At 50.6% G+C, this 21,996-nt stretch overlaps 1 protein-coding gene and 2 long non-coding RNA genes across 3 annotated transcripts in view; 1 reads left to right on the forward strand and 2 right to left on the reverse strand.

Moving 5' to 3' along the window:
• Window positions 1-9,539, reverse strand: part of LOC114065572 — a 15,359-nt gene extending 5,820 nt beyond the window's left edge. The window contains exons 1-2 of the long non-coding RNA XR_003573006.1: window positions 9,455-9,539; window positions 3,618-3,619 (exon numbers count right to left, since the gene is read on the reverse strand). This is a non-coding gene — a long non-coding RNA (uncharacterized LOC114065572). The remainder of the gene's footprint in view (window positions 1-3,617; window positions 3,620-9,454) is intronic.
• A 3,841-nt stretch (window positions 9,540-13,380) lies between these two features.
• LOC114065571 overlaps window positions 13,381-21,996 on the reverse strand; it is a 12,851-nt gene continuing 4,235 nt past the window's right edge. Inside the window, exon 3 of the long non-coding RNA XR_003573005.1 lies at window positions 13,381-13,390. This is a non-coding gene — a long non-coding RNA (uncharacterized LOC114065571). The remainder of the gene's footprint in view (window positions 13,391-21,996) is intronic.
• Window positions 16,711-18,255, forward strand: LOC114065569 (zinc finger protein 239-like). Its single transcript, XM_027899592.1, has 3 exons — window positions 16,711-16,999; window positions 17,065-17,147; window positions 17,334-18,255. The coding sequence occupies exons 1-3, from the start codon at window positions 16,983-16,985 to the stop codon at window positions 18,140-18,142; spliced, it is 909 nt and encodes a 302-aa protein (XP_027755393.1). The 5' UTR covers window positions 16,711-16,982; the 3' UTR covers window positions 18,143-18,255.

Below are 21,996 nucleotides of genomic sequence, written 5' to 3' on the forward strand. Positions count from 1 at the left end.
CCTGCGCATTGGATTTTTTAGGTGAGACACAGTGTGCGCGGAACTGAGCCCACCCTTTAATCCTGAGGTTCATCTGCCGGGGCCAAGCACTCTTGGACGGTGGCAGCGAGGTCCTCAGGACGTAGATGGATTGCCTTACAGGGCTAGCGAGCTCCATCTGCCCGGGGAGTGTCCTAACCGGGAATCGAACCCAGATCTCAGCGTTGACAACGCTGTGGTTTAGCCACTGCACCACCAGGGACACTCTAACAACTGAAATAGCTCTCTGTTGTTTTATCTGTTTCATTTGTTTTGTGTGCTGTCCTGTTCTATGTTTTAAATTAGAGTCAAGTAAAGATCTTTTATGGGAAGGGATTCTGGTAACTCTGAGCAAGTAGCTGAGAACTTACCATGCCGTTTGAAACCTAGAATTAAAATTTGTCCTGTTTGCAACTGCTCATTATATGTGAGTGCTCTATGCAACCATTGTCATAAATACACTTTAGGACCCAGGGGAATGCAAGAGATAGGGTTAAATCGAACTCTGAATTTATATTGTATTGGGTGTGGGGCTAATCAAAGCTTGGAAGAAACCCAGTGGGCAAGATATCAATCCTACAACTAATAGGTTTGCGTTTCTAAAAGTTTCCTCCAATCTGCTATGAAGTGTGTATTTTGTGGTCTACATCAATATCTTGTGACTTTGTGTGGTAATGCAATTAAACCGTGTAAAACAGATAGATGAGAGAAGGAAACTTTTGGGAAAGCTTGGAGTGTGTCAGTGTATGTATGAGACACAGTTTTTACTGCAAGGCGAGTGAGGAGTCCCAGTCTGTGGTTCTGTGCTGGGCACAGGCCAGAAACGGACAAAGTGATCCATCAGTGAATATATGAAGTGTTGGGATAGATTGAGGAATATTTCGAAACGAGAACAGGAGTTTTATAAGAAATCCACTTGGCTAGAGGATGTTGAGTGGAGCAGAGCACAGTTAGAATTGGAACAAGAAATTCAGCGGTAAGAAGTGCTTGAAGAATTATGAGGAACATTGCATAAATTTATAGATCATTTAGAACAAAAGGGATATGATCTATTAGTAATTGAGAACTTTAGTAATTGGGACCCTGTGTGGGCTCATGATCCTTATATAGGGTGGTATATTACTGATGCTGGGAGGGTTCAATAATTTGATTTAATCTGATGAATGGGTGTTGTAGCTAAGGTATGTTATCCCCCCAAAGAGACTGAGAAATAAGGCTAAATAGAGGTCTTGGACTGTGGTGTGTGCTCTGAGAAAAGCACGGGGCCACCACTAGCAACTGATACATTGTAGATAGATATACCAGACTCCTTAGAGAGATGGGGAACGGGCTGAGCAAAGAGATAAATACCAAAACACCTCTGGGATGCATTGTAAAACACTGGAAAGAATTAGGCAGAATTCCTGGAGGGAATCTGAACAAAAAGACGTTCTTAAAATACTGTCAAAACTGGTGGCCTCTGTACACATTAGGTGATGGTGAAAATGGCTACCCGAAGGAAGTCTTAATTACACTGCAATTTTACAGCTCATGCTGTTTCTCCGTAGAGAGCAAAGGTGGGATGAAGTAATGTAAGCAGATATGGTTTTCACCTTAAGAAATAAACCTGAATGGCAGAAAAACTGCGGAATATCCCACCACAAGAGCCTTTTGTTTTGGCATTGGAAGACAGTCAGAAAAATCATAAGCCTAAGAAACGCTGCTGTGATCCTTGAAGTGTTGGATAGCAGTGTCTTAAGTTGGGAAAAAGAGATAGTGATGAGGAGAGCATTATAGACCCTCAGGAACTCATGCCAACCCTCGGTAGGGTAAATTGGCGACCAGAGCCCTTTAGGCAGAGACCTGACAGCCCGCAGGAATCGGGATTAGATGCGACAGACACTGAAAGTATAGCAGAGAGTATGGAAGACCCCCAAGAGGGGATGAATAGTACACATCGGGGTTGGACCATGGGACAGAAAGCTAGAGGCAAGACTGGGGGTAGAACAAAAGGTAGAGCTGAGAGCAACCACACTGTTGCCCCTTTAAGATCAGTAATAACAGCTGCAGGCACTCAAGCAAAAGTGAAAGTGTGGTTTGGGGCAAGTGATTTGAACAGCTGGAGGGAGGAAGCCAAACTGTGTAGGGAAAATCCTGAAAAGATGGGTAAGAGATTTAAATTAATTGGGAAAAATCAGGACATAGATTGGTCAGATAACTGTAGGGGTTAGAAGCTGATAACTCACTTGTCTACCATTGGTTCCTGTGTTGCCATAGTTATTATATTGTCTCTTTGTATTGGCTGTCTAAATGTCCAATCACCACTTCTCCCCACCAGCCTATATAAGCTGGGGGACTTTTGAATAAAGCTGTCTTTGCTGCTGGCCTCCCTGCGTGCTGCGTGTCCTCTCTCTCCTGGCCGAGGGGCCTCCGCTGCCTGCCCCTGCCACGAGGGGCGGGCAGCGGGGGGGTGGGGTGATCTCAGCCCTGGAAACCTTCACAGAGCGGCTGGGAGAGACCCTCCAGAAGCCACACAAACTGCAACAATTGGTGGAGAAATGTGGGCAAGAACTCCGCCCACGAAATCGGTAAACAATTTTAAAATATACTTTTGGATATAAACAGTGGGAACGATAACAGCTCGCTCCCCCTCCCCCATTGACTAATCCTGTCTCTGCGTTGCCGGGGAGGAGAGACGTTTTTGAACAGCGGTGCCGCCTCTGCTGGAGGCCCGGCAATTGAACTGTGCCACGCCGACCCTGTAACCCGGGGGGGCGGAGGGCCGAGGGAACTGCAGGCAAGCCGTGTAGCAGCGACATAGCAACATAAACTGCACGCGAAGCACGTGTCCCCAGCACGGAAAAGCAGCATTTTCAAAGTGCCCGCCAGGTCTCTGCCACCGCTGGATGGAGAAAGCCGAGCGAATACCGCGGAAACAGCATCAGCCGCCGCCGCTGGAATGGCCCCCTCCCCCGCCCTGACGCAGGGACTTCTCTTCGCCCCCAACCACAGGAAATGCAGGGAGCGCTGCCACGGCCGCTGCTGCTGCCGCGCCCCTGCCACAGGAAGAGGAGGCGGAGGCTGCCGCTCCCGGAATGTGAGCTGGGCTGTGCTGTCTGCTCCGTGCCCAGAACCGCGTCCCATCCGCCGTTTCTCGGCCCCCGCGCCGCCGCCCGGATCGCTCGACTCCGCTCTGCACACTGAGAGACCACCGAGAGACCGCCCACCTCCACCCATGCGGCCGATCCATCCCCTGCTGCCTGCCCACCCCCCAACCCTGTTCCCTCAACTTTTTTTTCTTTCTTTACGGTCTAGCTTCAAAGTACCCAAACCGGTTTTTCTCCTTTACTGTTCATATGCTAATTTCCAGGTTGCTTCACTTTTCTAGCTTCAAAGTACCCAAACTGGTTTTTCTCCTTTACTGTTCATATGTTAATTTCCAGGTTGCTTCAGTTTTACAGATTTTTCCCGGGTACACTGTGATCAACAAAACAAGGAAACCCAACAACAACCCCCCCCCAAACTAATGCATTTTGTTCTTTATTATTAATTTAGAAATCTCCACGTACAGAATGCACTCAAAAGTAAATGTGAGGAGTAGAGATCTGGTAAAAGTAAACATCTCTCTGCCTGTTCCCCTCCCACCTGGCTGTGGCGCCGTGACTCTCTCTCTGGGGGAGCATGAGCAGCCGCGGGGTAAGGGCGAGGGCGGGGAGGGAGCATTCTTTCCCCCCCGGAGCTAGGGGCAACTGGCTTCTCGCCAAAGGAAAGCCTCTTGTCCCGGGGACCCCCGTTTCCTATCCACTCAGCGTTCGTCAAATGGGCCAGATGTGGCATGGCTGACCTTACTTCTTCTGTGAAGGGGGGGGGCAGCGGCAGCACAGAAACGGTCTGTGTCGGGCGAACGCCCAGAGCTGGCGTCCCAATGCAAGGTGGGAGCAGCTCTGGCATATTCCTATATCCCTCTAACCCTGAAAACCACCCCCCCCCTGGAGCAGGGGGTAAAGGAAAACCTCCCGTTCTGGGGATCCCCATTTCCTGTCCAATCAGCGTTCGTCAAATGGGCCGGATAAGGCATTTGCTAACCTTACTTCTTCTGTGAAGGGGGGGGGCAGGGGCAGCGCAGAAAACGTTCTGTGTCGGGCGAACGCCCAGAGCTGGCATCCCAGTGCAAGGTGGGAGCAGCTCTGGCATATTCCTGTATTCCTCTAACCCTGAAAATAGATAGCTTTGGTTCCCAAGATGAAAGATTCTTGGGTCAACTCACATACCCCATAGCCTTAAGCTATATCAGGGGTATGCGCGGTGGAACGGTCTCCTGAAACAACCAAGGATTAGCCTAGTTGATCAGGAGGTGTCAGTAGCCGGGGTTGGAAGCCACCCTAACTGGCTCGGGTAGAGTCACCCAAACAGACTCAAGTAAAATTTAATTTAGAGATTTCTCTTTTTATAATAGGAACATAAGTCTTAAAATTACCTGTTTTCTCAAGCTCAATACAAATTGTCTCACTTGCCTTCTCATTTTCATATCAATCTTTGTATTAACCTTTACCCCAGGTTTGACTAGAAAATCTTCATTGTTAAATCCCATTAAAATTACAAATGTTATCTTTATTATAAATAAGAAAGGGTGAATTGTAGGGGTTAGAAGCTGATAACTCACTTGTATATCATTGGTTCCTGTGTTGCCATAGTTATTATATTGTCTCTTTGTATTGGCTATCTAAATGTCCAATCACCACTTCTCCCCACCAGCCTTTATAAGCTGGGGGACATTTGAATAAAGCTCTCTTTGCTGCTGACCTCCCTGCGTGCTGCGTGTCCTCTCTCTCCTGGCCGAGGGGCCTCCGCTGCCTGCCCCTGCCACGAGGGGCGGGCAGCGGGGGGGTGGGGATGCATTCAGCCCTAGAAACCTTCACAGAGCGGCTGGGAGAGACCCTCCAGAAGCCATACAAACCGCAACAGTCTAGAGCAGCATTCTCTTAGCACTTCTTCCCAGTTTGTCTCATATATTTCCCAATTCACAGGCACTAGTAACTCCCACCCACAGAATATTTTACAAATTTCTGTTTGATCTAATAGTCTCTGTGGACGCTCAGATGCATTGACTCTACATTTCATACAATGAGATTGTCTATTAATTGAGGAACAATACCACCTTCTGTTACATATCACACATTTGCAAATTACCCAGCTAAAATGTCCAGTGTCCGGGTGTTTAATGCACGGTATTCCAAAGGGGTTGGAAAATTCAGGTATTTCAGTTTCCAGTTCACAGCAAAAGGGAAATGTGATCGAGGTTCCTACCAATTTGTACATTCCGGACCCTCCGGTCTGGTCAGGTATTCTTTCTTGTCTGTAGGATACGTAGTGTACTTTTTGTAATATCTGCTCAGGAGGTATCTGAAAAAACTGATACAGGCTAGGTCTTACTTCTTCTCCTGGGGGATTCATTCACTGACTTTGGCCTTCCTTAATTTCAGTCGGAGGTCTCCAGGTGAGGAAGCCACCGTCCACTCAGGAGCACTTACTGGTCCCTTGACCCAGGATGCATGGGTCCATCTTTTCTCAGCTGTCCGGACTGCAGTATCTGTAGTAAGAAGAACAACAAATGGCTCTTCCCAACTAGGGGTTAATGAGGATTCTTTCCAATTTTTAATTAGTACCCAATCTCCAGGTTGGAACCTATGTACTGACATGTCTAATGGAGGCCTCTGAGCCACCAGTCCTCTCTTTTTCAGCTCCTGTCTCCTTTTCAATAATTCAATAATATATTCTCTTAGAAAAAAGTCTTCCACCTTAGGATTTTCTATTGGAATTCAAAAATCATATGGCATTCCATATATCATTTCAAAAGGAGAAATTCCTGTGTCAGTTCAGGGTTGGGTTCGGATATACAAAAGGGCCAAGGGTAAACATTTTACCCAATTCATTTTAGTTTCCATCATTAATTTCGTCAAGTGTTTCTTTATTTCTCCATTCATTCTCTCTACTTCACCAGAGCTTTGCGGATGCCAGGGAGTATGATACTCCCATTTGGTTCCGAAAAGTTCGGTTACTCCTTTAATTATTTTAGAAGGAAAATGTGGTCCTCAGTCTGAATCCACCACCACTACAGCTCCATATCTCGGGATAATTTCTTCTAATAAAACTTTAATTACAGTTTTAGCTGTACATCGTGCCACAGGAAAAGCTTCTACAAAATGGGTGAGATGGTCTACCAAAACCAGTAAATAGTGATATCTCCCCACTTTAGGTAATTCAGTAAAATCGGCCTGTACTTTCTCAAAGGGCCTTTTAGCTACTTCTCGCCCCCCTTGTATTCTCTCCCTCAGTTGTCTTTTATTCACTTTCTGACATATTAAACATCCCTCCAGAATTTTCTTGGCTATCCCGTATACTCCTACACAGACATATTTATTTTCAAATTGATCCACTAGAGTTTGAGTTCCCCAATGTGTTTGTTCATGCAACCTGGTCATAATCTTTTGGGCCAAGCCTTTTGGAAGTACCTCCCATCCATCTGATAATCTCCACTTGTTATCCTCTTCCTTTGCTCCTATTTGTCGCAATTTTTCTTTTTCCTGATTACTGAAACTCTTTGAAAGTTCTGGACTTTCACTTTCTGAGGCTGTGATTATTAGTAAAGCTGCTCGCTTTGCTTCCTCATCTGCTATATTATTCCCTCTAGTTTTAGGCTGTAATCCTTTTTGATGTCCCTTCACATGTACTAAAGCCACCCTCTTTGGTTTTCTTAGTGCCTTTAGAGTTTCTTTTAATAATGTCTCATGGATCAAACCTTTTCCATGTGTATTAATTAATCCTCTTTCCTCCCAAATTTTCCCGAAAGTATGCACTACTCCAAAGGCGTATTTAGAATCTGTAAATATTGTTCCCACCTTTCCTTTTAATTGTTCTAAGGCTCTTATCAAAGCATACAACTCGCAAGCCTGTGCTGACCATGTTTTATCAAGGGGTCCAGATTCCCTTGTCTGAAATGTAATACCATCTACTATGGCATATCCTGATCTTCGACATCCATTAACTACTCTTGATGAGCCATCAATGTATAATTTTTCTCCTTCTTCTAATTCTTCTTCTTCCAAATCTTTCCTAATCTTGGTCTGAACGTTTATCATGTGTAGACAATTATGTATTGGATTCCCTTCAGGTTCTCCGTATAGGAATTGGGCTGGGTTTTGTACATTTGTTATTTCTAATTTTAATCTAGGTGATTGTAGTAAAATGCCTTCATATTTTAATAGTCGACTATCTGTCAACCATTTATCTGCTCTCTGTTGTAATACTCCCCTGATATTATGAGGGGTATAAACCTCTAATTCCCCTCCAAAAGTTACTTTCTCAGCTTCTTCTTTAAGCAAGGCAATAGCAACAATAGCTTGTAAACAGGTAGGCCATCCTCTGCTTACAGGATCTAGTAACTTAGAGTAGTATCCTACCGGCTTCTTTTGTCCAGCCCATACCTGAGTTAGGACTCCATATGCCGTTCCATTTTCAGTGTTTACAAATAAATAAAACAGTTTATGTATGTCTGGTAGACTTAGCACAGGGGCATTAACTAGATCTTCCTTTAGATTATCTAGTCTTTTTCCATCTTCATTATTCCATTTGATTAAGCCTTCCTTTGTTAGTTTCTCATATAAGAATTTTAATTTACTACTATAATTTTCAATCCACTGCCGGCAGTATCCCAATAATCCCAAAAGCTGTCTTATCTGTCTTTTATTTTTTGGTGCTTGTAGGGACAGAATTCCATTCACTCTATCAGGATCCAACCTTTTGCATCCTCTACTTAGCCAATGCCCTAAATATTTGACTTCTTCCTCTGTAAATTGTAATTTAGACTTTGACACCTTTAGTCCTTTTAGACTTAAAAAATTCAATAGTCTGATGCTCTCATTCCTAACTGTCTCCGAATTGTCACCGGCAACTAATAAATCGTCCACATACTGAATTAAAACAGTGCCAGGATGAGGTTCAAAAGATTCTAACAGCTGTTCCAATGCTTGCCCGAATAAATTAGGGGATTCTACGAACCCCTGGGGTAAGACCGTCCACCTTAATTGCTGCTTTCTATGAGTTTCTGGATCTTCCCACTCAAATGCAAAATAATCCCTACTCTCCTCCTTAAGAGGACAAATCCAGAAAGCATCGTTCAGATCGATCACACTATACCATTTATGATCAGGAGAGAGTTGATTTAACAGGGTATAGGGATTGCCAACCACTGGAAATCGAGCTACAGTCCTTTTATTTATCTCTCTTAGATCCTGTACTAATCGATAGGATCCATCAGGCTTTTTTACTGGTAAAATAGGAGTATTATGGGGTGACATACATGGTTCCAGTAATCCTTGAGCTAGGAGTCTTTCTATAGTGGGTTTGAGTCCAATCCTCCCTTCCTGAGAAATAGGGTACTGTTTTACCCTAACTGGATTTTCTGGATTCTGAATAGTGATCTCAAGTGGTTTTATATGTAATTTCCCAACAGAGTCAGGAGTATACCATATTTCAGGATTTATCTTTTTTTCGTCCTCCGCTGTGAGAGGGTAGATTCTGACCTGTAATTTTTGTTCTTTTGTCTCCAAGCCTATTCCTCATTCTATCATTAAATCTCTCCCTAGTAAATTATAGTCTGCCTTGGGGACTAATAAAAATGTTCCTAATGTGTATTTATTATGAGTTTCAATTTCTACATTTTTTATTAGGGGAACTTTAAATGGTTCCCCCTTTGCCCCTACCACTTGGACAGTGTCTGTAGAGGTCCTACAACCCCAGGGGATTGTCTGTACAGTTGATCTTTCTGCCCCCGAGTCCACTAGGAACTCGAGTTCTTGTTGCTGGGGACCTAACTTAAGTTTTATCAAGGGCTCTGTGATTTTTCGTGTCCCCAGCAGATAGAGCCCCTGACCCCCCTATTCCTCTTTAAACACTTGTTCGTCCACGGCAGATCTGAGAAACTTCATAAAAACCTGATAGACCTTCATTCTTATAGCTTAACCAGAGAGAAGAACTGGGAGAGAGATACTTCTTATACTTGCAGTAGCTTTTGCCTGCTCAGAGGAAATAAAAAATAGCCTCTGAAATTTAAAACTGGACTATATCTCCCCTTTTTGTGTTTGATCCTGTTTTTGTATGCACACAACTGTCCTGGTTCCTGCCACAAAAGTTTTAGTTTTCTTCCATTAGCCATGAAGTGGTGTGGTTGAGGAGACATGACCATAGCCTACTGTGCTGGTTTAAAGGTAAGCTGGCAGGAGAAATTAATCCACCTCAAAAGAGATTATAAATCAGAATTACAATTTAATAAAAATAATACAATAAATACAATTATACAGATGAAAAATTGGTTTAACCCACAAAAACTCAGATGTATAACCCAGCATCCTGGGGCACGAACAGAATGGTATTAGTTGGCCCCTGTGCTGAGCCCCACGTGGGCCCCCTGAGTCCAAAAGTAAAAGGAGAGGAAGAACCTGGTGGTACGAGTGATGGTTGCAGTCCAGTTGAGAGTGGTGGTCACAGTCCTGTCGAGGTTCTGGTCCTCCTCTGGATCCCATGGTAGCAGAAGTCCCAAGACCCCAAGATTATCTACACTCAGGTTCAGGCAGGAATGCCCAGCACCTCCCCCAGGGTGGGGAGTTCCACAGTGGGTGACTGTGAGTTGTGGGTGTGAGGACAGGAACATCATCCTATCTCACAGGCCTCTTAACACCCAGCTTACAGCCTGAGGGGTCAGGTGTGCTCTGGGCAGCTGCTGCAAATGGTCTATTGTTAAGAGTTTCTAGGAAATGACACAGAGGGTGTAGAATACACAGTTTGGGTTACGCTCACAGAGTGATGAACCGGTCCTGGCTGCTCTAACTAGGACACACCATTTTTACAGCGTCCCAGAGTTGTTCAGTCCAATTGGATTTCTGAGGTTTTAGAAATCGTTTCAGCAAGCCATTTGTTCTTTCCCCTATGCCATTTGCTTGTGGATAATAGGGTGTGTGACATATCTGCTGGATTCCTTCTTCCTTGGCCCCCTCCTGGATGATGGCAGCTGTGAAGTGTCACCCATTCTCTGACTGGATAGATACAGGTTTTGGAAAAAAACCTGAACCCCAGTTTAAGAGCTTCTGGAGTGCTTGTAATGGTTGCCCGAGGAAAAGCTTCTGCTTGCACTAATCCTGACCTAATTTCCACTTCTACTAACACATACTGTTTTCCCTCAGATTTTCTAGAGAGCCCAGTATAGTCTGTCTGCCATGTGTCCCACAGCCCTTTTCTGTCTCTTCTATGTAAGGGGGTTGTTCTAAAGTCAGAGGTTTCAGCTTCATTGTTAAATCCCCTCCAAACTGCTCCTGATTCTCCTGTCTGTGCCCTGCCTTCTCCTTCAAGGACTATTTTGTCTCCTGGATGTCCCTGTAAAGCCACAGCACGATATTTCCAAACTTCCTCTTCCCACTCAGCTGAGGTATCAGGAAACCCCCCATTCTGCAATTGCTCTGAGTGTGGGGGTGCCCCTTGAACCACAGAAGGGAGAGAATCAGCTGTGCTATTTAAGTTGCCTCATCTTGTCAGGGAAGATTTTTGAGAGCTCTCTCTGTTATCTAAAAGATGGTGCAATAATGTTCAATTTGAGCCTTCCATTTCCCAACAGGAGCTGGCTGGGCCGCCCTGTCAGGGGGTGGGGTTCCTGTCAGAACAGGCTTGATAGCCTTAAAGGGTCCCCTTAAAATCAGAGACTGATGAGGGACAATTTTATCTGCTTCCCAAAAAGCAGTGTTCTCCATAAATAAGCTCTTTTCCCAGGGAGAATATAATTTTTGGGCATCTTTGACACTGCATGAATAAAACCCTACAGGCCTGGTGGGACCATCAGGGCCTCTCTGCCTCAGTGTATGGACAGTCCAGAGCTTGCAAATCCCCCTCAATTTGTGCTAGATTGGTGGGGTGTGTGGGGCCTGGTGAGTGGTGTGTGTTGGCCTCAAAAATCAGGAAATGTGGGGCTTCTTCGTGAAGGGGGGTCCAATCCCACCTTGCTTTTTTCCACAACAAATCATGGAAGGGCCGTGCAGGATGTGTTGTCTCCAGAAGATCAGCAGGCCTAGAGTATGCTGCAAATCCTTTTTATTCTCTGGTGTTTGAAGTTGGTCTAGGCAGGTGAGTGTGTCTGGGGGGGATACAAACCATTCCTCCCTTCCACCAAATTCCCAGGAATTTTACTTCTTGTGAAGGAGGTTGTACCTCTTCAGGAGGGACATGTAAGTCCAGGGACTCCAGATGCCTGATAATGTCTGTTTGGGTTGTTTGCACAGGGGCAATTTATTTCCTGCTACCAAAATGTCATCAATTGTATATATTGGTACACTTTTACTGCTGGTGCAGGAGGAATGAGTGACAGTCCCTGTGCCAGTGCATGATGTGCTAGAGTGGGTGAGTGTTTAAATCCTTGTAGGAGACAGGTAAAAGTGCATTGCTGACCCTGTGAAAGCAAAGCGCTCTTGATCCTGTTCCTGCAGGGGAACCATAAAAACCACTTCTTTGATGTCAATAGGGGACATAATTTGATGGGCTTGTTCTTGGCTGGTAGCACTGAACTCGGTTGTATTTGGGACTGCTGCATTGAGGGCCCCTCTTCACGTTCAGATTTCGGGAGTCTCCCATCAGCCTCCAGTGACCATTTGGCTACAGACAGGCCCACGGGTGAATTGTAAGGAGAATGTGTTGCCATCACTATTCCTCTTTTAAATCTCCAATAACTGGAACGATTCCTTCTCTGGCTCCCAAGGGTAAGGGGTAAGGTTTGACATTGGTCACTGGGCAGGGAGGAAGAGCAGAGGCAGGACTTGTTAAACACAGATGTGGCATTTGTTTTCCAAAAGCCCATGTGTTTCCTTCCTCATTAGTCCAAGCCCTTCATTTCAGGAGGTCCAGCCCCAGTAAATTAGCAGGAAGTTCACCCAAAATAATCAGGGTTTCACCTGCTTTCTCCTTCCCTGGTAAGCAGCATCTCACCTTTGCTGTTCTCTGTGTGTTTCCAAAAGCACCCACAACAAATATGCCTTTACATGAGGGAGTGATTCCATGTGCAGATGCATCTTCAATTTTCAGGGCAGACACTTGAGTGCCAGGATCTACTAGAAAAGTGACAGGGATTTTGTGGGGACCAATAGGACAAGTTATTAACAAGTCTCCTTTGGAATTTTTGGTGACCTGCCCAATGTCAAACCACCCTTGGCCCCCCGGCTCAGCTCCTGGGGACGAAGAGAGGAGTTTCCCATCCCCTCCCCTTGCTGTGAGCCCTCCAGAGGAGGGGCTGGAGCAGGGACAGCTTTCAGGGATCCCTCCTTTGCTGGCCACTCTTGAATTAATATCTCTAATTTCTCCATGGGTTGACCATCTATTAGGGATTTGAGGATTCATTTTTTCAAGCCCGCAATCCACAGGGGATTCCTTTTTTCTGTGTCCTGCAGTGCTGGTGGGTCCTCCTTGTCCAGGGGAGAACATTTCCTTTTGGAGTCTTGCCGGAGGAATACTTGTTTTGCATTCAGTGCCCAATTGATTTAGAATCAGTAGTAACTGAAGGTACTGGACCACATTTTCTTCCCTAATTAATTAATTCCTGTGCCACCTCCCCCAGGCCCAAATCTTATTTTCTCCACAGTAATGACCGGGTGTTAAAGCTACTTTTAAGGTGGCTGCAGTTCTTTCTCCTTTGGTGAGGCTTCTATTTGTCCTTTGAGCTGAATGCCAGTGGGTTTCACAGCCCCAGGGAGACCTCTGAGAAGGGCAATCATTCTTTCAGGATCTGCAGGCAGCATCATAGAGGATTCAAGTCTTGGTCTTAATCCTCTATCCTGCATCATTTGTAAACAAGCAGCTTTTTGCGCACTTTCCCCAGTCTGATGAACATTTCCCACTGTAGCCAGGGAATCTCCCCTTTGCAGGGGGTTGAGTCCCCGTGCCCAATAGGCTGCTCTCTGGAGAAGGGACCAGGGCCCACGAGAATCTCCTGTGGTCAGGAAAACTCTGGCTCCACAGAACCCTTCAGCCTCTTTTTCTGATAACAAAATTTGGTCAGCCCCAGTAAGACAGACTCTCCAAACATCCTCAGTCTCAGATTCTTTAGGAGTTCTGCTATATTCCTTTTTTAATGTAGGTAATTCAGTCTCTGTCTAAGGAACTTCTTTTGTAGTTATTTGAGGTGTATCATCATCCAAGCCCTCCTCTGTGTATTCTGTTTTAATTAGGGGACGGAGCGACACCGACAGCTTTTCCACTTGGTCACGCAAAGGCTTTAAGTCAGAGAGGGGGGGGATGTTTCTTTAGGTGACTCCAGCTCTGACTCCTTTCTCCCTTCTCTCATTAATCTTGCACACAACTCCTTTCGAAGCACACGGGCGGTAGCCCTTCCATTCCTTATCTGTCTCTGGAGGACACTGACAGCAGCCTCCAGCGGCATCGACAGAGACTGAACCAAACCTTGCAGTGAAGAATCAACTTCCGTGAAAATTTTCAGCTGCTGCAACTACAACTCCCGTGGTGCCCCACGCGGGGTGGGGGCGGGGCGGGTGTGATGGCCATGCGCTGATTGGCTGCGGTGGGGAGGGGGTCTTTCGAGGCGGTGCGCGCGCAGAGCGCAGTGCTGGCCGCGGGGAAGCCGAAGGAGATGGCGGCGGCTGCGCTGTAAGAGCTGGCGGGGGCTGCGGCGAGAGCGGGGCTGTTGGTGCAAAGGCCGGAGAGCTCGGGAGGGTTTAGCGGGGGGTTCTGGGGTTCCCGAAGGGCAGAACGCGGTGATTGAAACCGTTTCGAGGGGGCGGGGGAGGGGGGGGGGCTGTCCCAGCGCCATGGCTGCACTGCGCAGGCGCGCTGGCGGAATTTTATGAGGGAACTGCAACTCCCATGAGGCTCCGCGCGGCACCGCTCTTCCTGCTGCTGTCACAGCGCCCCCTGCCGGCTGGGCGAACCGAACGCAGGAAAGGAGGATCCCAATGCCCCCCCCGAGCCCCAGAGACTCCCAAAACTGAGCACACAGAGACCCCACAGGGAGAGGGGCCTGGGGTCTCCTAAATCCCAGCAATGGGGTTCAGGGGTTCCCCCAGCCCCCAAAGTCGGGGGGGGGGGTGGGGAAATGTACCACATCTGGGTAAGGGGGGCCCAGTTCCCCCAGTATAGCCCAGTGACCTCCCACTGTCCCCCTCCCTGAGCACCCAGTAATCCCATTATGGTCCAGTAACCTCCCAGTGTTCCCCCATATGTCCTGGTAATCCCTCAGTAACTCCCCAGTCTCTCCCAGTGCCCCCTGGTTCCCCCCAGTGTGTCCCAATATTTCCCAGGAATCACCCAGTGCCCCCCAAAGGCCCCCAGCTGTCCCCAACATGTTCCCAGATGCCCTTGGCCTTTCTGTGAGTGAGGTGAGGGGAGGCATTTTTGGGGTCAGAGTGTCCAGGGGGGGCTCCTGGGGGGAGATGGAGAGTTGGGGACATCCAAGATGGGGTTTGGGGAGAGTGAAATTGGGGGTGTCAGGGGGGACATTGAAGCCATGGGGAGGCCCTGGGGACATTGGAGACACCGGGAGATCTGGGGGTGTCAGGGAGAGAACTGGGGACACCAAGAGGGTCTTGGGGACACCAAGGGGTCTCAGAACTCACCTGCTCGTGGTGCTGCTCCTCCTCTTCCTCTCCCCAGGCTCCAGTAACACCCCCAAATGACCCCTAACTCCCCTTTTCCCTTTAATCCCCTCCCCCCACAGATCCCTTTGACCCCAAGTGCCCCAAGATCTCTTTTAACTCCACCAAATGCACCCAAAGCCCCCCAAAACCCTCCAAATCCCCATCCAATCCCCCCAAAAGAGGGATCACCTGGCACCCTGGGACAGAAGCACAGTGGTCTGTACTGGGGGCACTGGGCTGTACTGGGAGGATACTGGGAGAGGCTCAGGTGTCCCACAACAACGTGGCCCAGCTCCAGGAGAGATCCGGGGAGCAGTGGGGAGGTCCTAGTCTGTCCTGGTTTGTACCCCTAATCCCCAAAGCCCCTCCTCAGCTCCCCAAGGACCCTCCTGGACCCCAAAGCCCCCCAGGCCCCTGACTTCATCCTGCTGCCCCTTGAGCATCTCCAGCTCCTGCAGAACCAGCATTTCATGACCAAATTTGCAGCTGACACCAAGCTGGGGGGTGTGTTGATGTGCTGGAAGGCAGGAGGGCTCTGCAGAGGGACCTGGACAAGCTGGATCCATGGTCTGATTCCAGTGGGATGAGGTTCCACCAGGCCAAGTGCAGGTCCTGCCCTTTGGCCACAACAACCCCGGCAGCCCCAGGGCTGGGGACAGAGTGGCTGGAGAGCAGCCAGGCAGGAAGGGAGCTGGGAGTGTGGAGGGACAGGAAGCTGAACATGAGCCAGAGTGTGCCCAGGGGGCCAAGAGGGCCACTGGATCCTGGCCTGGCTCAGGAAGAGTGTGGCAGCAGGAGCAGGGAAGGGATTCTTGGCCTGCACTCAGCGCTGGGGAGGCCACCCCCGGAGTGCTGTGTCACTCTCTACAACTCCCTGACAGGAGGTTGTAGCCAGGTTGGGGCTTGGTCTCTTCTCCCAGGAATCAGGAGTAGGACAAGGGGGCTCGATCTTCAGCTGTGCCAGGGGAGGTTTGGGTTGGATATTAGGAAGAAAGTTTTTACAGAGAGAGTGCTCAGCCATTGGAATGGGCTGCCCAGGGAGGGGGTGGATTCTCCATCCCTAGAGGTGTTTTAAGGTGAGACTGGATGTGGTATCAGTGCCATGGTCTGGGAACCACAGCAGGGTTGGATCAAAGGTTGGACTTGATGATCTCAGAGGTCTTTTCCAACCAGTCTGATTCTCTGATTCTGTGATTCCTGTTCCTATGGCAACACATGCTTGAGGCTCTGTACACAGGGTGATAGATGTGTCTATACGCATATATATACAAGGTGAGTCTGTAAAGATGTGGTGTTAGAAAAGGAGGATACCTTCTGGGATGGTTCTAGAAGGAGAAAGAAGCCCATAGCCCACTCCAGGCAGGCACCTCTCAGCGTCCACATCATCTCCCCTCTCTGCAGGTTCATGTTCTTGGGAGCAGAACCTGTAGTGACCCTGAGAAATGGCCTGGAGGTGACCCCAGAGCTGGCCCTGAAGTGACCCTGAGAATAAGTGGAAGGCAGAGGTGGTGCTGAGGCAGGAGAGCCCCGTGCTGGGGAAGAGGCTGAGCTGGGAGTGCCCAGCAGGGAGAAGGTGCTGTGTCCATGGCCTGTGTGCCAGGTGAGCTGGGGCTTTGCTGCAGAGCTGCGGGCGCTGATTGGAGCGGCTGCAGCTGCTGAGCTGGTGGCACCCAGGAACACAAAGTGTGCACGGCCACGGAGCCTGCAGGGAGGAGCAGGGACAGGCTCGGGTCCCGTTGGCTCCATTGTCAGCCCGGGGCTGGTGGGGGGGACAGAGCAGTTTTGGGCCCCCCTGGGAGCTGCCGAGGGTGGAGGGCGGAGCGGGCAATGCCGGAACTGGGGGACCCCCGGCAGGCTGGAGGGGGGAGCATGGAGAGGAAGGAACCCCAGGACCCCCAGGATCCTGAAATGGGGGACGTGGAGAAGGAGAAGCCCAGAGAGTGGGGACCCCTGGGATCCTCAGGACAACAAGGTGGAGAGAGATACTGGAGAGGGGGAATGTCTGGGAAGGTGGCACCCCAAAGGTGTCAGAGGAGAAGGGACCCTTGGGACCCCCAACACTCCCAGCATCCTTAAGTGGGACCCCCAGCATCCCAGACAGGGAACATCATCCAAACCCTAGAGGGGAGAGACCAGAGAGGGGGAACTTCTGGGAGAGATTTTTTTGGAGTACTTTCTAGCTGAATCTCAAATTTTTGCAGTTTGAGGGGACAGGGGCCTTCTTGCTGTTTCTGAGGGGATTTTTGCCTGAATCTGGGTGGTTTGGGTTTTTCTGGGCTGAGTCTTTTTGGTTTGGAGGTTTTTATGGACCTTGGATCCCCAGCGAGTTCTAGAGATGGACTTGGGCAGGAGGAACCCCCAAGCCAACGCGCTTGTTTCTCCCCCTGCAGGATTTGTCCTTCCCAAAGCTTGGGCGGATGGAGGAGGAGGCTGGGAGGAAGGGGAAGATGCCGCGGGCCCCCCAGATAGGTGAGGAGGAATTCAGTGCCCCTTTGGCCCTGTCTTGTGGTGCCTGTGGCAGCCAAACATCACCCCCGGCTGCAGGACAAGCCCACTGGTGCCACCGTCCTGTGTGGCCAGACTGGGGGATGTCCTTGGCCTTCCCTCTGGGCCGGAGGCAAATCCCCTGCCTGTCCTTCTTCCTTCCTGCCCCAGGCCCCAAGCTGAGGACAGAGAGCACAGAGGACAAATCCCCCCGGCAGAGCCTGGTGGGAGAGGCCGTTTTGAAGGGCTCCCCAGTGCGGGAAGGCAGCGGGGAGGAAAAGGCCCGGAGATGCCCCCGGAGGAGGGGGAAAAGAGCCATGCTGTGCCAGGAAGGTGGCCAGAGCTTGAGCCGGAGCTCCGAGCTGGTGGTCCCTGAGCAGCCTCCCAGCAGGGAGAAGCCCTTCAGGTGCTTGGAATGTGGGAAGAGCTTCAGCCAGAGCTCCAACCTTTTCAACCACCAGCGCATCCACACTGGGGAACGGCCCTACACATGTAGGGAATGTGGGAAGAGCTTCAGCCAGAGCTCCATCCTCCTCAATCACCAGCACATCCACACTGGGGAACGGCCCTACACATGTAAGGAATGTGGGAAGAGCTTTAGGAACAACTCCAACTTGATCCAACACCAGCGCATCCACACCGGGGAACGGCCCTACACGTGTTGGCAGTGTGGGAAGAGCTTCAGGCAGATCTCCAACCTCATCAAGCACCAGCGCATCCACACTGGAGAACGACCCTACAAGGGCTTGAAATGTGGGAAGAGGTTTCAGACCAGCCCAGATCTTCTCAGGCATGAGCAGACACACACAGGGGAGAGGCCCTTCCACTGCACCGACTGTGGGAAGGGCTTCAATCGGAAGTCCCACCTTGTCACCCACAGGCGCATCCACACCGGGGAGAGGCCCTACAAGTGTGGGGAGTGTGGGAAGAGCTTCACCCAGAGCTCTGGCTTGACCTCACATCAACGGACCCACTGGTAAGAGAAGCCCCACGAGTGCCCCGACTGCAGGGAGAGCTTCGGCCGCTGCTCCCACCCCGAATGACCCCCCTGATGGTGAGGCAACCCCTGGAGTCCAGCGACTGTCAGTCCATCCCTTTCTATCAGAGAGGGCCAGTCCCCTTTCCCAGGGGCAGGTTGTGCCAACAGAACCCTTCTTGGGGGGTGTGTGGAGATTCCTGCCTTGGCTGGAACCCCCCAAGGTCACTGCTGGAGGTTGAGAGCAGAGATCTCCCCACGAGCATTGGTTTGGGGGAGTTCCATCCATCTCTAATGAATAATTATTGCTTTTTTTCCAGCTTTAGTAGAATTGCTTCAACAATTGCTTTAGGGTAGAGCACTGTCCTATCTTATCCTGCACTACTGGTAGTTTTAGTGTTTCCATTGTGCAGTAAATAATTCTGATGAAGATCTTTTGTTTGACCATTTGTAATCCTAAATAATTCATTTCTATCAATAGATCTGACTTGCCATTATTAAAACCTGGGGGACAAAAGTGGTTCAGTCCCACCTCTGTAATTCCTCTAAACTGAAACTGTTGGCATAACCCAAGGCTGAGATTGGATCCAGCAGCCGCAGCACCCTACTGCCCTTTCCCAACCCTCCTGTGCCAAAAGACCCCCATGGGACCATTTCACCCACCAGACTACCCTGCCTTTTCCACCCTTCTCCCTGTTCCTTCCACTTTTCCATGGTCCCCTCAATCCACAGCCCCTCCCAGATCAATTTTGGGGTCCAAATCCCCTCTTTTTTCCCCCCTCTCCCACGCCTTCCACAACATCTGCCCAATCCCCACCCCCTTCATGCTCAGTTTGGGGGTCCCCCTCACCTTTTCCCCCTCTTTTGACTTCATCCACCCCTTTCCCATTATCCCTCAAACTTCAGAGCCCCTAACCCTCCACTTTTGGGGGGTCCCACACATCCCACTCAGTTTGGGGTCCCACCCCCCTTTTATCCCCTCTAACCTCCTTTTCCCACCGACCTCCCTTCCCCACCCCCTGCTCACCCGAGAGCTCCTCACCCGCAGCTGGGGGGGCTCCCAGCACCACCAGTGCCCAGAGAAGCCCCCGCCCCCCCAAAAAGGGGTTGGGTGGGGTCCTGGGTGGGCTTTGAGTGGGTTTGGGGTTCCTTGAGGGGCTTTGGGGAGGTTTTGTGATGTCCCAGCACCTTTTGGGGTGAGCTGGGCCGGTTCTGCCCCACCCCAAACTCAGCTCCAGCCCATGGGGACCTTTCAAGCCCCTCCTCCTCTGCCTCCCAATAACCGGGACTGGGGAGAACTGGGAAGCTTTGCTGGGATCACTGGGAGCAGCCAGGTGGAGGCAGAGTGACAGCAGGGGAGGGGGGACACACGACCCCCCCAAATCCTCACGGACATGGCGGGGGGGGGTCCAGGCTGTGCCCGAGGCCCCGGGGAGGGGCTGCAGCTGCTGCCGGCTCAGGAGCTCTGTGGGGAGAGAAAAGGGGGTGACAGCGGGGTGGGGGGACAGGGGGGACACCGGGATACACCCAGAGCTGGACTGGACCCAGTGGGACCAGAACTGGGGCAACTGGGATCATACTGGGAGCAGCTGAGCCCCTACTGGGGTCATACTGGGAGTGACTGCAATAATGGGAGTGTGTGAGAGGGACTGCAGCCATACTGGGGATGAGTGGGATCAAATTGGCTTCCTACTGGAAGTGTCTGGAAGTTCCTGAGATCAAACTGGGGGTGACTGCAAATCCTACTGGGATCATACTGGGATCAGACTAGTATCATACTGGTTCTATGCTAGGGGCAACTGGGAGCTCTTAGGATCCCACTGGGAGGAACTGGGAGCAACTGGGACCATGCTGGGCACAACTGGGATCATATTGGGAGCAACTGGGCCCACAGTGAAGGTGGCTGAGGTCATACTGGGAGTGACTGGGAGCATTCTGAGGGCAGCTGGGACCATGTTGGTGCAACTGGCATATACTGGGAGCAAGTGGGATCACGGTGGAGGTGACTGGGATCATACTGGGAGTGACTAGGATCACACTGGGGGTGACTCGGAGTGGCTGTGAGCAACTGGAGTCATGCTGGAAATTACTGGGAGCAACTGGGAGTGAGTGGGGCCACACTGGGGGCAACTGGGATATACTGGGAGAGACCAGCAGTGACTGGGATCATACTGGGACTGACTGGGAGCATACTGGGAGTAATTTGGAACAGGCTGAGGTTGACTGGGATATACTGGGAAAGACTGGAAGTGACTGTGTTCTACTGGGAAGGACTGGAACTAAGTGGGGTGAGTGGGAGCAAGTGGGACCATGCAGGGGGTAACTTGGATCCTACTAGGAGAGACTGGAGTCATACTGAGACTGACTGGGAGAATGCTGGAGGCAACTGGACTATAGTGGGAGTGGCTGGGAGTAACTGGGATCATTCTGGGAGCAGCTGGGCCCCTACTGGGCTCCTGCTGGGGTTGTGCTGGGAGTGACTGCAATAATACTGGGAGTGTGAGAGGGATTGAAGCCATGCTGGGGCTGAATGGGATCAAACTGGATTCATACTGGAAGTGTCTGGAAGTTCCTGGGATCATACTGGGGATGACTGGACTCATACTGGGGTCATACTGGGAGAAAATGGGACCATGCAGGGAGCAAATGGCACCGATCAGGCAGGGACTGAAAGTGCCTGGGGCCATACTGGAGTCAGACTGGGAGTCCCTGAGAGGGAAAGGAACCATCCTGGTGGGGCTGGGAGCAACTGGGACAACCTTGGGCACAACTGGGATCCTATTGGGAGTGACTGGAATCATAGTGGTAGTGACCAGGTACAGGATTAAAGGGTGGGCTCAGTTCCGCGCACACTGTGTCTCACCTAAAAAATCCAATGCGCAGGCTGGAAGGTGGAAAGACCTTCCCCGGTTCTTCGTTCGCGAAGAGACTGGCCATTCATTCAGTGGTAAGGGACCAGGATCAAACTGGGAGTGACTGGAACTACTCAGGGGAGAAGTGGGAGCCAGTGGGGCCATGCTGGAAGCCAACTGGGAGCATACTTGAAGCAACTGGGATCATGCTGGAAGCAACTGAGAGTAACTGGGAGTGACAGGGTGCATGCTGGAGCCAACTGGCATAAACTGGAAGTGACTGGGAGTGACTGGGATCACACTGCTGGGAACTGGGACCATCCTGGGGCAAGTGGGAGTCACTGGGTGTCGTGGGTTTCTGTGGGTGGGTTTTGGTAGCGAGGGGGCTCCAGGGGTGGCTTCTGTTGGAAGCTGCCAGAAGCTTCCCCTGCCCCGTGGAGCCAATGCCAGCTGCTTCAGGACGGACTTGCTACCACTGGCCAAGGCCGAGCCCATCAGGAGCAACAGGAACAGCTCTGGGATAACAGATTTAGGGACAGAAGGAATTGCAGCCAGGGAAGAGCGGAGTGGGAACGTGGGAACAGCAATGCAGACCCCAAGGGAGGTGCAGAAGGAGGGGCAGGAGGTGCTCCAGGCCCTGCAGCCCCTGGGGGAGCATCGGGGTGCAGAGACCCCCCTGCAGCCCCTGGGGGAGCATCGGGGTGCAGAGACCCCCCTGCAGCCCCTGGAGGCTCCCACGCTGGAGCAGGGGGATGCAGGAAGGAGGCTGTGACCCCGGGGCAGGCCCAGCATGGAGCAGGTCCTGGCAGGGACCTGCAGCCCGTGCAGAGGGAAGCCCAGGCTGGAGCAGGTTTTTCCCAGCAGGACTCGTGGCCCCTGTGGGGGACCCACGCCGGGTCAGCTCATCCCTGAAGGACTGACCCCATGGAGGAGGGAGCCACGGGACAGCAGGGTGGGAAGAGCTGCTGCCTGAGGGATGGACTCACTGCAGAGGTCCATCCAGGAC

The sequence above is a fragment of the Empidonax traillii genome, unplaced genomic scaffold, assembly GCF_003031625.1.
Source record: "Empidonax traillii isolate 1590-97213 ecotype Southwest subspecies unplaced genomic scaffold, ASM303162v1 scaffold677:size394641, whole genome shotgun sequence".
Taxonomy (NCBI): Eukaryota; Metazoa; Chordata; class Aves; order Passeriformes; family Tyrannidae; genus Empidonax; species Empidonax traillii.